This window comes from Muntiacus reevesi, chromosome 1 (genome assembly GCF_963930625.1).
Source record: "Muntiacus reevesi chromosome 1, mMunRee1.1, whole genome shotgun sequence".
Taxonomy (NCBI): domain Eukaryota; kingdom Metazoa; phylum Chordata; class Mammalia; order Artiodactyla; family Cervidae; genus Muntiacus; species Muntiacus reevesi.
The window spans coordinates 88,442,971-88,458,911 of record NC_089249.1 but is presented as its reverse complement, the minus strand read 5'-3'; the positions used below and the strand labels follow the sequence as shown (position 1 = coordinate 88,458,911).

The 15,941-nt window shown below is 46.8% G+C and overlaps 1 protein-coding gene across 2 annotated transcripts; it reads right to left on the bottom strand.

Moving 5' to 3' along the window:
* Window positions 1-3,362: 3,362 nt before the first annotated feature.
* On the bottom strand, window positions 3,363-13,447 carry TRIM45 (tripartite motif containing 45). Of its 2 annotated transcripts, XM_065927130.1 has the most exons (7): window positions 13,217-13,447; window positions 12,132-12,382; window positions 9,788-10,521; window positions 7,945-8,074; window positions 7,210-7,324; window positions 5,057-5,183; window positions 3,363-4,165 (listed from the first exon to the last, which is right to left on the bottom strand). In XM_065927130.1, the coding sequence occupies exons 1-7, from the start codon at window positions 13,406-13,408 to the stop codon at window positions 4,017-4,019; spliced, it is 1,698 nt and encodes a 565-aa protein (XP_065783202.1). In that variant the 5' UTR covers window positions 13,409-13,447; the 3' UTR covers window positions 3,363-4,016. The 2 variants fall into 2 exon arrangements, with proteins under 2 accessions (XP_065783202.1, XP_065783191.1); XM_065927119.1 differs by lacking the exon at window positions 13,217-13,447 and having other exon boundaries at window positions 3,365-4,165; window positions 12,132-12,858.
* Window positions 13,448-15,941: the final 2,494 nt, after the last annotated feature.

Here is a 15,941-nt window from a genome sequence, read left to right as displayed (position 1 = left end):
GTGAAGTAATAAGCAAGGTCATAAGTGGAGAAGGGAAGTGGGTACAAATTGCAGTTTGAGGAGAGATATGAAATAATTTTCTAGGAGAGTGGAAGAGTAAACAGACTAGAGAGATGTTGTCAAACTATTGGGCAATGCTAAGTCCATTGAAATCAGTGATCTTCAATTAAAGTGAGACTAGTCATCATAACATTTTTGTTTTTCCTCCAGGATCATTCAGTTGGGTTAGATGGAGATCTAATCTGGAGTTTTTCCAGGGAAAAAGGACAGAGGGATACTACATGCAAGAATACAGTGATGTTCTATAGAGTTTAAGCTGAGTAAGGCTGAAGGAAAGGACATGAGGCAGGAAGGGAACAGTGGGAAGGTGGTCACTATCCTGGGGACTCTAGGAAGGTAGAAGAATTAGAGTCAGGTGGGTGAGCTGGAAAGATGGGAGGTTATGGTTGCAGGATGCTTGAAGTTGAGATTATGCAGAGGGAGCAGGTAGAATCAAGGTCTAGGGTATGACTGACTGTATGTTGAGTTTGGAAATAAAGAACGTTAGAGAACTGGTCACGGAATTACAACCATTATGTCTACATAGATATTGAATTTTTCTAAGACTGATGAGGGGTAGTACTGGAGTAGCAGCAAGTTTGATGCTAAAATCTTCAAGGAATAAGTGAGAAATGACTCAGGGCTCTGTTGATGGCCGAACCACGTACAGGTCACGAGTTGTATAAAGATGTGAGCTTCAAGGTTGGCCATTTTTAAAGGGGGAATAATGGTCTAGACCACAGGACTGGAAAAGGTCAGTTTTCATTCCAATCCCAAAGAATGCTCAAACTACTATCTCCCACACTAGTAAAGCAATGCTCAAAATTCTCCAAGCCAGGCTTCAGCAATATGTGAACTGTGAACTTCCAGATGTTCAAGCTGGTTCTAGAAAAGGCAGAGGAACCAAAGATCAAATTGCCAATATCTGCTGGATCATCAAAAAAGCAAGAGTTCCAGAGAAACATCTATTTCTGCTTTATTGACTATGTCAAAGCCTTTGACTGTGTGGATCACAATAAACTGTGGAAAATTCTGAAAGAGATGAGAATACCAGACCACCTGACCCACCTCTTGAGAAGCCTGTATTCAGGTCAGAAAGCAATAGTTAGAACTGGACATGGAACAACAGACTGGTTCCAAATAGGAAAAGGAGTACGTCAAGGCTGTATATTGTCACCCTGCTTATTTAACTTATATGCAGAGTACATCATGAGAAACGCTGGGCTGGAAGAAGCACAAGCTGGAATCAAGATTGCTGGAAGAAGTATCAGTAACCTCAGATATGCAGATGACACCACCCTTATGGCAGAAAGTGAAGAGGAACTAAAAAGCCTCTTGATGAAAGTGAAAGAGGAGAGTGAAAAAGTTGGCTTAAAGCTCAACTTTCAGAAAACTAAATTCATGGCATCTGGTCCCATCACCTCATGGGAAATAGATGGGGAAACAGTGGAAACAGTGTCAGACTTTATTTTGGGGGGCTCCAAAATCACTGCAAATGGTGATTGCAGCCATGAAATTAAAAGACGCTTACTCCTTGGAAGGAAAGTTATGACCAACCTAGATAGCATATTAAAAAGCAGAGACATTACTTTGCCAACAAAGGTCCGTCTAGTCAGGCTATGGTTTTTCCAGTGGTCATGTATGGATGTGAGAGTTGGACTGTGAAGAAAGCTGAGTGCCAAAGAATTGATGCTTTTGAACTGTGGTGTTGGAGAAGACTCTTGAGAGTCCCTTGGACTGCAAGGAGATCCAACCAGTCCATCCTAAAGGAGATCAGTCCTGGGTGTTCACTGGAAGGACTGATGCTGAAGCTGAAACTCCAATACTTTGGCCACCTCATGCGAAGAGTTGACTCATTGGAAAAGACCCTGATGCTGGGAGGGATTGGGGGCAGGAGGAGAAGGGGATGACAGAGGATGAGATGGCTGGATGGCATAACTGACCCGATGGGCATGAGTTTGAGTAAACTCCGGAAATTGGTGATGGACAGGGAGGCCTGGTGTGCTGTGATTCATGGGGTCGCAAAGAGTCGGACACGACTGAGCGACTGAACTGAACTGAATGGTCTAGAACAGGATTATCAACAGCAGCATTATTAACACTTTGACCTGGATAATTCTTCATTGTGGGAAGCTGTTCCAAATTGATCATAAGCAGCATTCCTGACTTCTCCTCAAAAGATGCTAGTGGCACCCTGATCCCAGCTTTGGCAAGAAAAAATGTCCAAGACTTTACTAAACATCCTTGAGGGACAAATTCACTCTTGGTTGAAAACCACTGATTTTAAAGCAGCAGTGCTGAGTTAAAAAACTGTTACCTGACCTCTGGGCCCAGTGATTGATTATAAAGAGTGAGGAAGAGCAAGTAATATTCTCAGAGGATTACAGGACCATCAGGGCTTCTGGGAAGATCAGATTTTGGTCAGAGACAGGGCTGGAGGGAATCTTCCCAGCAAAGGGTGAGAATATAGTATCTTCAAATTTACAACTACACTGTGGCTACCTCCTTAAGGAGGAAACGTATTCCATGATGACCTGACAGTCAATGTGTTTTGTCTAATTATTTCACTTCCTTTGCTTGAGCCAACTCATCACTCTAATGAGTCATTTTTTAATGGATCTTATAATGCAGACTTCAATAGTTATATTTAATACATGCTGTGTTTTTGCTACATAAGGAATCAGATATCCTAGAAGAATACATTGAATTGAATGTGAACACACTGAATATATACAGTGAAGACCATGGCAGAGCTGGGGCACCAGTCCTATGTACTTCGTCTCCCAAGAATTCTCTTCCATTGAGCTGGCATGCTCTGGGAGCCAAAGATTCTAGTTAATTTCATAGATATGCAGACAAAAGTGAAGATGACTCTCTAGAAGACAAGGCTGTGAGATTTGAGGATGATGAAGGTATGTGGATCACCTGGCATGAGTACATCTGTAAGGAATTTATAAGGTCCTAGTTCAACAGCATTCCCCTTTATTTGCTGGCTACGTGTCTGCCCTTGACCAAATAGCAACCTTCTAGGCTCTGGGGGCTATGAGATGAACATGGTATAGAGGGGAAGTGGGGGACCCCCACCTAAACATCAGTATCATATGATAATCCATTTCAGGTGTGCTAGCAACAACATGGACATGAGGAAAAGTTTTTATTCTTTGAGGGGAACAAATATATAATGTGTACCTTGGGGAAAATTTTTTAAAAGTTATGTATCAAAAAGTTAAGGAACTAAATTACTACCATGAGCTCTAAATGCTAATGGCATAGGTACCTCCATGCCTATACAAAATAGAAGGTAGCGTCCTTGGGACAGAAATGACACTTTTTTTTTTTTTTTTTGAGGGGGTAAGCCTACAGTTTATTGAATTAGATTTTGCTATTTACAACTGAGATCACATCTACATATATTTTGTTAGTCTACATGGATACATTATTTCTAACTAGTTTAGACTTATGATGAATGGGCTCAGTCATACAAAAACACGTGCACACACTCATACTAATTGTCTTAACAACAGTAGTGCATACGTTATACACCTCCTATAAAGGCAGTTTTGATTACAAACTGCAAGTTTCAAAGATTGATCTGATTTTGAAGATGATACACTGTGATTCTAAAATCTATTTTAGTCATTTTGTACAGTAGCTATCTTACTGGACTATAGTACATATTTTTTAAAAGGACACTGATGAGGGGCACCATCTGATATTTAACTTAAACCAGATAGCTGATTGCCTCCCCCTCCCGGCAAAGACCTCTGGCCAAGAAGACAAATGTAACACGGTCTCTGGTACCCAATTGCCCACATGTACCATCAGTGAGTAACTCACAAAGAGATCCTCGGATTTGAGGGTATAACATAAGGCACTTTGTTTTTAATTCTATCAGTTTCTTCAGAATTAAGGTCTGTGGTCCTCTGGTGATCTGAAGCCGTGCTGGCCACAGATGTGACCATGGACCCAGGAAGCCATCAGAAAGCCACCGTTCTCAGTAGACTCCACGGTCCGCTCTGCCCACCTGCCCATGTGCATTCTGACTTCTCCGTAAACTTCCCACAGCACGACCAGTGGGGACGTCCTGGGTGGCCTTTGTGTCCGTGGCCACAGCCGAGGTACCCACCTGCATGGTCCAAAGAGAAGAGGGAAAAACCGTTAGAAGGAAGTCCAGCGGTTACCATGGAAATTAACACTCCTGGCGATATTCAGACTCATGGATATGAGTCTGTTTTTACATCTAAAAACAACCCAGTGAGAGGAACAAGCTCTCGGATGCCTCTGTAGCTGGGAGGACTCTAAAGACAGATGACAGCAAATCAATTAAAGTTAACTGGAGTTGTAAGAAAAGTGTTATTTTAACGCTCTGTGAACTTAAGGAGAAGAACTGGTGTGGATTTTAACATAACAAAATCTAAATAAAAGAGAAGGGCAGAGTGCTAGATATAAACAAAATAGATCCTGAAGTGTTTCTATGCAAGTTTACAAGAGCCTATGTTAAGGCTCACCATAAGAGTTAGGACAGGACAGAAGAGCGAAAATAATTAGATTTTTTGCCTGGATGCTGACCTTTCTGCCCACGTTTCCTTCCCCCAAGAAAAGAGCCAGACTTGGTTCAGTTGATTTATTCATCTGTTCTCCCATCCCTGCCTTGTCTGGAATTTCTTTAAGGTTTCAAAAGGAACAGGATGGGTTTATGATTTTGACAGCTCTCAGGCTGTTGGAAAGGGTACAGACTGACCATCCCAGGAGAAGCACAGGGCTTCTAGAATCAGTGAACTGTATCAAAACTAAAAGCACTCAGAACTTTTCATCTTGCTATTTCAGTTTCCATAACCAAGAAGCTTTAAATGAAACGTTTAGAACTGTGATACATTCAACATGCACAGACTACATTCCTAGGAACACAGCCTGAGTCTGAATACCCTGACCCTGGTCGCTGTGGTGCTGATCCCACTGCTGGGAGACAGGCGCAGAGGGAGAGCGAGGGCTTTCTGGAGCGACTGGTTCTCCTTACCTGGCATGGTGCCTCCACACGCGCAGCGAGCAGTTTTCTGGCCTCCGCTGGAGCAGAACGTGCAACAGTGAAACACGCCCGGGTGTGAGCGGTGCCTTTTCCTCACGGTCACAGTGAATGGCGAGCCCTTCAGTGTTCAGACCAAGAGCAAAGAACAGCCTCATGAGTCAACAGGCGTGCGCTGAGCATCACACAGACTAAACAGCTAAGTCACACGCCTTGCCCCTGGAGGGACGAGGACAGTAGAGGGAAACAGTGACTGGGGCTCAGTAGCCAGCTGGGTGCTCAGCTGGACAGGGCCAGATACAAATGCAGTGAGAGGCGTCAAGGAGTTTGTGCTGCTGCCCTGGCACGCAGACGGCCGGACACACTGACGGTGTTCGTTGCTCAGTCGTGTCTGACTGTTTACGACCCCGTGGACTACAGCCCGCAAAGCTTCTCTGTCCATTAATTCTCCAGGCAAGAATACTGGAGTGGACTGCCGTGCCCTTCTCCAGGGACCCTCCTGACCAGGAATCGAACCTGGGTCTCCTGCATTACCGGCAGATTCTTTACCATCTGGGCCACGAGGGAAGCCCTAGTAAACTCAACTGTGCTTTCAAGTCACTGACTTCGGTCTCCATCTCCTCCATTCCTGAGCAGTCTAAGAACATCTGTGGTCCCTTCTCCAATTTCTTAGCCACACACTCCCATCCCTCAGATCCTAAGCCAATTCATTTCTTTTCATCCCTCCATCCTGGACACAACTGTTTACCCATCCACTCATTCTAGGTTGGTGAAGTTAGATGAAATGGAGGAAGATTAGGCATGTGGTTAATAATTCTCGGATTAGAAACTCTCCTACCTGCCTTCTTTCCTTTAAGGATAATTTTCATCCTTGAATTTCTACCCTATGCTAAACAGTAAGTATTTAATGAGTGTTGCTATCTGCCTGTTCCTATATGAGAATCACATACCATGCAAAAACACAAAGCAAGAGAGGCTGGCACCTTAGAAGCCTTTCAGATGTTAAATCTCTCTTTCTTTAAAGAGTTTAGTCTTTTTTTTTTTTGGCTATATGGTATGTGGGATCTTAGTTCCCTGACCAGGGATCAAACCCGTATTCCCTGCATTGGGAGTGCAGAGTCTTAACCATGGGATGGCCAGGGAAGTCCCTACAATCTGTTTTAAAAACAACTTGGGAGTTCAAACATGTGGTTTCAAATTCTGATTTTTCTACCCAGGTACTGTGTATTGCGGCAAGTTTGTTTTCTTGGTCTAATTGGATGATGATCCTTATGTTTGAGTGGTTTGTTAGAAAACTGAAATAATGTTTGAAAATATATCTAACCTATCTGGCATCCTGTAAGTAGGCAAGCAGCAAGTGGCTACTATGAGTCTTCCCAGGGCACAGCCCAGAAGCCTAACACATCCTGATGCTCTGTGGTGTTTCTTGTCCCTGCCAGTGTTGATTTCCGGTTAGGGGAAACCTTCTGGCAGCTTGTATGTCAGCAGAGATTCTGCTGGACATGTTGAGTATAACTCAGTTTTTAAAAATTCATAATCTCTACACCAGAGAAGTGTTAAATATATCTGTGGAGGTGATGTAGTAACCATGGTAACAGAGAAGTGCATACATATATATACTCACACACATGTACACATATAAACAGAGTAGAGAATTATCTGGGCGAATGGTTAGGCAGACTGTTGACTGACCAGTTACAGGAGAGGGCATAACTCTCCCAGTGGTATTCCGGTAAGTCCATGTCTGGTCATAGTCTGAACAAAGCCAGAAAATCCTGAGTGAGGTTATATTTCTTGCATGTGTGCATACTCATCTGCTGGCAGATTGCCCGCTGTGATCAAGGCATCTTTCCCAAATTAAGAACTCCGATAATCTAACTGGGAGAATGATAGAATACAGGCATAACTGCTAAGAGGTGAAGTAGGGATAAAAAGGTTTCAGGATCACCAGTATCCTCTAGTAAAAATAAGAGCTGCAAAATCTGGGCCCTTTCTAGAGTGAGGTGAAGTAAGAAAGAAGGGAATCCCAGTCAAACCCTCTACACAGCTGGTCCCGTGTGAAATGTCTCCACATTCTAAGATGACAAAGCCGAGGGGAGGAGGGGGCGGGGTGAAAGGTCAGGGAGTGTAGGCAAGGCCTCACTTACCTGCACGTGCTGCTCCTTGACACAGACCAACACAGTGTAGGTGCCAGGTTCCTTGGGCGTATAGGAAACATAGTAGGTCCCATCCTTGTTATCATGGACCATCGTTTTGACGGGACTGTATAGAAATGGGAGTTCAAAACTACCACTCATGCTCACAAAGCCTGCATCAGTTGCCTGCTCATTTAGGATGTAAACGCTATACCATACAGCCAATGTTAATTTTAAATGTCCCCCAAGCAGGATGCGTCTTCTCCTTGTCTCAGAAATTAACTTTACAATACAAGGTAACATAAATCCTCATTTAATCTGACATTCAGAAGACTTCCTGAAAACATCAATGTTCTCTCTAACCAGCTTCTGTCGTACCTCCTGCTCTTCTTCCTCCCTCCTCCATTCTCCAATCCTGAAGACTTCGCTTATAACTTCGCTCCCAGCACAAATAGTAAGCATGGGGCCGAACTTTGAGGAGGGCACCATTCAGTCTAACACAGAATATTTTGCAGTCTATTCAAAGCTTGGGATAAAGACAGTCTGCGGGGGCAGATGAGACCTTTGGGAGAGAATCAAATAGCAGCCTAAAACCCACACAAGGAATTGCATCTGGTCCATGTGGTCCTATGGCGCTTTTTAATGGCATCATGGGGGAGGTAGGCTGGAACTACTGCAGTTACAGCCCCGTGACTGCAAAGAACCTTGGATTTCCAGGTCCATGATGCCTGAGTGCATGATACAAACCTGTCTTTCTTATCTTTAGGGACTACTGTGACTTGAACGTTGTCTCCTCCCCTGCCCACGCTCTCTCCTGTTGCATCCTTACAAAGCACGGTGAAAGAGGCTGGCTGTTTCTCACGGGCTCTGTGAAGATCTGTGGAAGATAAACACTCAGTCCTCAATCTCAAAGGTCAACCGTAGTGACGGCGTCCCCAGATCAGACACCATCTTGCTTTTTCTGTTTAGTACAAAAGGTTGTGTTTCTGGTCTCCTCCCTTTCTTTTCTCTTCCTGTCTGTTTCCTGGAGCATACTTCTTGGGAGTCACTTCTGGTGAGCCTGGTTCTCTCTCAGCCAGCAGCAGCTCTTGGATTGTAAAGGACCCTGGATCTTAATTTCAGCCTTAAGAAAGCTTTGAAAAATCTTAGGCTTGACATACGTATTCAGAGAATAAAAGACAGACTGTGCTGTGCTGTGCTATTGTGCTTAGTCGCTCAGTCGTGTCTGACTCTTTGCAACCACATGGACTGTAGCCCACCAGGCTCCCCTGTCCATGGGGATTCTCCAGGCAAGAATACTGGAGCAGGTTGCCATGCCCTCCTCCAGGGGATCTTCCCAACCCAGGAATCAAATCCAGGTCTTCCACATTGCAGGCGGACCTTTTACAGTCTGAGCCACCAGGGAAGCCCCCAAAGAGAGGCTGGTAACCCCAAACTACCCTCTCCGAGCGACAGATCCTGCTAGAAGAGGCAGGAGGTACAGGTAACCAGCTCAGACTCTTCATGCCTGAAGTCCTCTACGGCATGGTGGCTGTGCCTAGGCAGTGGGGGGCATATTCAATAGCTACAGCCTCTGGCCCAGGGCTTCCCTGTTAGCTCAGATGGTAAAGAATCTGCCTGCAATGCAGGACACCTGGGTTTGACCCATGGGTTGGGAAAACACCCTGGAGAAGGGAATGGCTACCTATTCCAGTATTCTTGCCTGGAAAATTCCATGGATAGAGGAGCCTGAGAGGCTACAGTCTATGAGGTCGCAAAGAATCAGACATGACTGAGCAACTAACACTTTCACTCCACTGCTGGTTCAGAAGACACATGAAATAGGCTTTTTTATCTGGGGTCTGTGAACTATTATGAGGCCTTCTGAGGGGTGAAGAATCTCCTAAAATTGTATGCTCAAATAAGTGGGCATTTTCTTGTGGAGAGACCATTCTCAAAGGGATCTGTGACCTTCAAGCAGGTAAGAATTCCTGTGCCTGGGTCAGGATGACTCTAGAATACAATCTTTCTGTGAGAACTGATCTGTGAAATAGGTTTGAATAATGTGCTTCCTTTAGGAAGAGAACACCATGGTCAAAAGAAATTGTTTCTCCCCCTACTGACTGAAATGCCTACCACATTCTTTTCAATGCCAGTATCTGGCTTCCATGAACCAGAAAGGGCATCAAAGAAAGCAAACCATCATCCCTTCCTCCTCACTCCTCAGAAATTCTCTTCAGAACCATCCTCTCCAAACAAGCCATCCTCTCTGAACAGGCAGGATTTCACTCTACCCTGAGGTCTATGCTGTTATGTCTTACGGGCACTGCCTCGGTTCTGTCACCTGAGAGAAGTGGTCTGATCCTTGAGTTCCTTGGTTGTTAACTACTTTTCTCAACTGGAAAATGGTCAAGCCTCACCCCTGTCTGGGATCTTAAGTGCAACCTGACCAGAACAAACCAGAAAGAAAAGGACACGGGAGGGATCACCAACTATTGGATGGGTATGACTCTCTCCCTAGCTGAATGAAGGCGGTAGCTGAAAATGCCACACGTCTTTGACACCATGTCCTGCCGCTGCCCTTCCATGCCAATGGGAGATGTCGCCCTACCTTCCCCTTGGAGGACACATTTGGCTGGATCGACCTCTTTGGTGTTGATGGCCCCGTAAACTTCATAGCCACGGCACAGGCCTGCTTTCTCCTTGGGAGAGAAGACTATCTTCTCGTTGACTCCGGGATGGGCACTGTATTCCACTTTGTTCAGCTTGGTGAGCCGCTCCACCACCACCCCCTTGGTGATGAGGATCTCCAGGTCGGAGCCGCTGGCCAGCAGGTGCTCGGTGAACTCCACTCCAGTCCGCATGTCTGCCAGCAGCTGCTCCAGTTGTGCCTTTTGCAGCTGCAGAGAGTTTTCCTTCTGGACTCGGATGTCTTCCAGCTGCTTCAGCAGCTTGTCCCGATGCTCCTCGATGGCCTTGATATAGCCCTCGGAGAAGGTGCGGATGTCGGCGGCTACGGCCTTCACCCGCTCCTGCAGGGCGCTGTTGGCCCCTTTGATCTGTGCCAGGGTCTCCTCCAGGGCCTGCATGTGGGGCTGGGTACCCCTGAGCAGCTTCCGCACGGAGTCCCCGTGCTTGTGAATAACGTTGCTAGTGAAGTCACAGGGGTGCTCCCGGTGCTCCCCCACCACGCAGTCCCGGCACACAGGCCGGTCGCAGAGCTCACAGAACAGCCTCAGCTCCTCTGCAGGGTGAGCAGGACACAGAATGGGCTTCCCGATCTGGCTGTAACCTTTTAAGTCTTTCAGGTCCACCATGGTATGGTAGGTCGTCTTCTTCTGCCGCCTAGAGGCAAACAAAGGCACGAACGGAAAATGAGGGGATGAGTCTAGCAGGGAAACCAACAGTCCAGCAGCTTTAAGGGCATGGGTTCTGAAGTCTAACAAATCTGGGTTCAGTTCCTTGTTCTAACCTCTTACTAATGAGTCTCTAGGATTCCAGTTCCTCCTCTATACACTGGGGCAGTACATATGTGAAAGGGCTGCTCTGTGGGACGAAATGATAGTAGGCCAGGGCTCTCTGGCTTGGTGCATGACTTTGCAATGCTAAGGCTACCTCCTGGGACTTTTCCCAAAGAGTTCATTTGTCAAGTTTAGGCAAGAGCCACAGCCTAGTGCTACAGCAAGCTAGAGGGGAGAGTTTGGTGGAGACCAGCAGTGAGATGAGACCTGTGCCAGACGGCTTAGCAATAAACTTCAGGCAGTTAAAAAGCAGCTAGCTGGGCACAACAGAGTCTCCCTCAGCTTTCATCGAACTCTCTGGGAAAGCATTTCCTTTGATCAATGCCTCCGCCACCCAAAGCAGCAAGCTAGAATTTTCTAGAGGAAAGTCATCAACATTATTAGAAAGAGTAAAATCAGTGGTCAGTAGAACCAAAGCTCTCTTTTAATTCCCTCTTTTTATAGCCCTCTAGAAATTCAGGGAAATCCCCAGAAACCACGGTGACTGTTCAGAGTTACACCATGTGTCTAGTGTTTTAGCAACGTCAAGCTTACATGCCTGTTCTGGCACCAGCAGAGTGGCTGTGGGCAAAACAGGGTCAGCTGTTGAGCTGGCAGCAAAGTAGTCATCATTACAAGGTAAAAATAGAAGGACTGAAGACTGCTAACTTGTTCTGTTGGTGAGGTCAGAAAACACCTCGAAGGCAGAACTTAAAAAGCACTGTAGCTAGTCCTGAAACATTGGCCATTTCATATTGTGATGTTCTGGAATGGGGGGAGGTGGTCTGAAGGCACAAAGTGACTTCCTGTGACAAACTGTTTACCAAACAGCATAAAAGACATAATCCCCACCCCAAGTCCATCTCACCGAGTTCCAGAGTACCTCGAGGGTACAGGGCAAAGGTGGAGGTGGTATCCCACCAATCAGCACCTTATACTGGGAAGGCGACAGAGATGAGTAGAGAAAACACCGCAGGCAGGTAGAAGACTTGGGTTTTAAATTCAATTGTTACATACTACTTACCAGTTATGGGACCCTGGCATATCACATACTGCTAAGCTTCAGTTTCCTCCAATAATAAATAGGGATGAAAACAGTGCCTGCTTTTCTATGAGTTCCAAGGATCAAATGAGATTGAGGGCAGGGGATCTGCTATCATACTCTTTCTCTAGCACCCCGGACAAATGATTGATGAGCCAAGGAAACTGGGTAAGAACTGTGTAAACTGAAATGGACCCTGCAAACCTCTGATGCTATTATTACCATGGGTATTACATAAAGGCTGCAGAATTTAACTACTGTTTTGGAATATCTGTAATCACATTGTATACCGTTCTCTGATTTTCCACAGCATTTGAGCTTTCCTTTCCATCTGCTCACCAAGGGATTTCTCTGCCTTGACATCTCTTTATACTCCACTCTTAAGCCACACCAGGTGGGTATCCCATCTTTACCTATGAGCCTGACAGCAGAAGTGGCAGAGATTGGCTTTGCAGGTCTGACACCTCTTCTCCACTTCCCTGTCGCTGCACAGGTCACACACCAGGCCCTGGCCTTCCCCACGCAGACTCTCCAGCATCACATCATTCATGGCCAGGTGGTCTATGGTTAAAGCCTTCACTCCACCCATGGGCAGGTCCACCTGAGCATCACATACCGGACAGAGGATGCCAATCTGTGGCTGCAGAGCGCGTGGCTTGAGTTCCTGGAATATGGACCCCTCAGAGCTTGTGTCAGATTCTCCCCCTCGGATGTCCACTACTGAGAAGGGTTCCAGCTGCTCCAGACAGGTGGTGCAAACTGTGTGCAAACAAGGCAGGAGCCTGGGGGCTTCGAAAAGCCCCCTGCACAAAGGGCAGTGAGTTTTGCCTGAGTTTCCAGCTGCGGTCCCACTGGGGAGTTTGCCCACGAAGCCCAGCAGCGGCCTCCTCTTTTCTGCCATATTCCCCACGTTTGTGCTCAGTATCAGAAAAGGCCCTGGGCAGTTCTATAATGAAGTAGCAGGTGATTAGGCCCACCCAAAGAGACAGTTTCCAAAACTTGTACAGAGACCGTGGGGACTCTCTCTTTGGCAAATCAAAGGGCAAAAAGGAAAAAGAGTATTCCTCAAAGGAGCCACCCACAGATCTACTCAGCAAGGCCCCCTCCTTTGCAAGGCATCCCATACCAGACACGCCCACGCCCTCCTCTGCCCCCCAAGTCCTCCTCCCCGAAAGCGCTTCCAGCTCTAGGTCTCCAGCTAATCCTGCAGTGGACTCCTGGACCCCTGCACCTCTATCACCCTCTACTACCCCCCACCCCACCGCCGGCCCCACTGGTCCCACGCCGGACACGCGACAACTGCCACCCCCGCCCTCGCGTGATGCGCTTGGCGGGAGGGGGTCCTCCGCGGAAGGCACGCGGCGGACCAGGGAGCTGCGAGCCCCCGCTGCCTTCTCGGTTGCCACCACCTCCCCACGCTTCGGTCCAGGGCGCTCGACGGCTCCGGTCCCGCCTCGCACCAATCCCAGCCCGGGGCTACTCAGACGACTCCAATCACCGTCAGACAGGGGCGGCCGTGGCCGCTGCGAGCCCCGCCGCCCTCCAGAGTGACACCAGCAGCATCCAATAAGCTTTGGAAATTCCACATCTTCGCCGGTCCTCTCCGGGGAGGAGCGATAGCCGGGGGCGGGGCGGCCTCAGGGCTTGGGCCTCGGAAGAGAAAAAGGGTAAGGCTGTGAGTGAGCGGCATAGTATAGCTAGCGTCACCATTTTACGGCGACTGTCTCCCTCTCTATGGCCCTGGCGGCCAGAGAGGTCAGAGGACAACTTAGAAAGCTGCGCTGATGTGCCACGGGGAAGGCTTCCTTTGCGCCCTCGGATTGGTCCCACGAACCCACCCTGGGGCCTCCCATTGGTGGCTGGCGCTGTCAGTTGCCCCAAGCTCCGCCCAAGGCTTGTCGAGAGTTCGAGGGGGAGGTGTTTTCTTGGTTCCCGAGTCCTCGGAAGCGGCGAATGGTGCGTTATCCTTGGCTGTACTGTGAACCTGCGAGTTCCCCTCTGGGCCTCCCAGCTTATTTTAATTCAGGAGTCCTTGAGGCCATGCGTGCGGGTTACCAGAGCTTCTGGAAGCGGCTCGCTGGGTCCTGGCATTTTCCGGGCCAGGCTGGTTCCGTGGACCCATCAGGGAGACCGTTAGACCAAGGTCTAGCTTTGCCTTCGTGTGGCACTCGCCGGGAAGCTCGAATCCCGGTTCCCTGGGGCTTGAGAAGCTGTTGTTTCGTCCGTCGGGGCTAGAGGTGCCGATGACTAAGGAGTTGTCAACCAGAGTTCTACAGTTTTATGTAAGAGAAAGAGGGCAAGTTTGTCCCGCTTTTTTTTTTTTTTTTTTTTTTTTTAAATCAGAGAGGGCCCATGACTGGTCACAATGGTATAGTGGAAGATGTCAAAGTAGGATAAGTCCTCTGTGGGCTCACAGAATAGTGGGAAGATGAACACGTCGGACATCCTTTACTTCACAATTTCTCTGTCTTCTTTAAGTGTTCTTAGAAGGACTCTCCTGATTTGGCTGTATGGGGAATTTGCTACACTTGGCATCTAGGACCTGTACCTCCACAATTCCAGAAATGGTAACACTCTGGTTCCTTACGCTCCACTTGTTCTCATTATCTTAAGACTGACTGCTGCTGCTGCTGCTAAGTCACTTCAGTCGTGTCCGACTCTGTGTGATCCCATAGAGGGCAGCCCACCAGGCTCCCCCGTCCCTGGGATTCTCCAGGCAAGAACACTGGAGCGGGTTGCCATTTCCTTCTCCAATGTGTGAAAGTGAAAAGTGAAAGTGAAGTTGCTCAGTCGTGTCCGACTCTTAATTACCCCATGGACCGCAGCCTACCAGGCTCCTCCATCCATGCGATTTTCCAGGCAAGGGTACTGGAGTGGGGTGCCATTGCTTTCTCCAGTGAGACCGACTAGGATGCCTGATTATCTCACGGCTTGCTTTGTTCATGACTTTCGCTACTTGATTTGCACCCAGTGGGCAACTGTCTCAATGATGTCTTCATTATCCATTTCATGCTGTAGGCACAGTGCCTGGAGCCTAAGCTTTAAAAAATATGGAATCTGAAACAAACGAACAGAAATTTGACTTTGAAATATGAAAAGAAAACTATTAAAATGAAAGTCGAAATGTTCAGTCATTTCCAAAATATGTCAGTGAGTCATATGCTACATTTATATGTGAATTACATAGAATTTCCAAAAGTAAGCACATCTAGAAGGTCTTAGAATAGTCCTTATCTGATTTTCTTCAGCTTCTTGTCCTCCACACCTACCGTTTCAGATTCTGCTTTCTTCACTCCAGTATGCTGGAGTAAGTCACAGAAACTGTGCAGACTTGGGTTTGCCATTTATTCTTACTCTGAACTTCACCTCAACTCTCCCTGATGTCTGGAGATGCTTTACTTCATCTCTTATTCATGCTCTATCATGTTTCCCATGGTAGATGTTCCAGGCTTCCCTTGTTTAAGAAGTGCTTTTGAATTTACCTGTATATTATCTCCTTTAACCTCAGCTGTATGAGGAAAGTCTCAAATTTGGTGGCTAGCCCAAGGTAGAACAAATGAGACTTGAACTCTTATCTTATGATGACATGTTTAAGAGTCTAACCCAATCACCTGTAGCCTTTTTTTCCCTAGCTTCTTAAGCGTTGAATCACTTATAAACTCAGCAGGTATCTGCCTTTAATTGAGTGAGAAAAGCAAGTCACTCACTTTTTGCTAAAAAAAAAACTATTTGTCACAACTCCTCTCAGACATCTGGCTTCTTTTTTCTATTCCAAGGTTAACCCCATAAGACTTTTGCTCTTTATTCCAACCTTTCCTGCCTTCTCAAAAAACATTGCTGTCCCTACATTTTCAATCAGTCCTTAACTAGCACATTCTTCTACCAAATTCTCCCTTGACTAGGCTGCCTTTCAACTTACCTTCCTTTGTGACCCTCACCATTACATTTCTCAAAAGGCTAGTCCCGCTTTATGCTTTCACCCATTTTTTTCCCTCTCCCAAAGTCCCTATTGAGACTTTGCTCTTGCGGATCACCAGTGACCAGTCACTGCCCTTTTCTCACTCAGGTCTCTTTAGTGTTCACCATTGTTATGTACTTTTTCACCCTTAAAACTTGCTTCCCCTTTGCCTTTTGAAATATTCTACTCTCCTGGCCTTCTAATTTCTTGGACAGCTTCTCACATTCTCTTTCCTCACTGATTCCGCTTGCTCCACTTTATCCCC

Bases quoted from the DNA above. Each gene is read 5' to 3' on its own strand.
- TRIM45 (XM_065927119.1), bottom strand. From the start codon at position 12,619: ATGGCAGAAAAGAGGAGGCCGCTGCTGGGCTTCGTGGGCAAACTCCCC. The intron at 10,522-12,131 runs GTAAAGATGGGA...GTTTGCCTCTAG, and splicing joins TTCTGCTGTCAGGCTCATAG to GCGGCAGAAGAAGACGACCT. The intron at 8,075-9,787 runs GTAGGGCGACAT...TATCTTCCACAG, and splicing joins ATGTGTCCTCCAAGGGGAAG to ATCTTCACAGAGCCCGTGAG.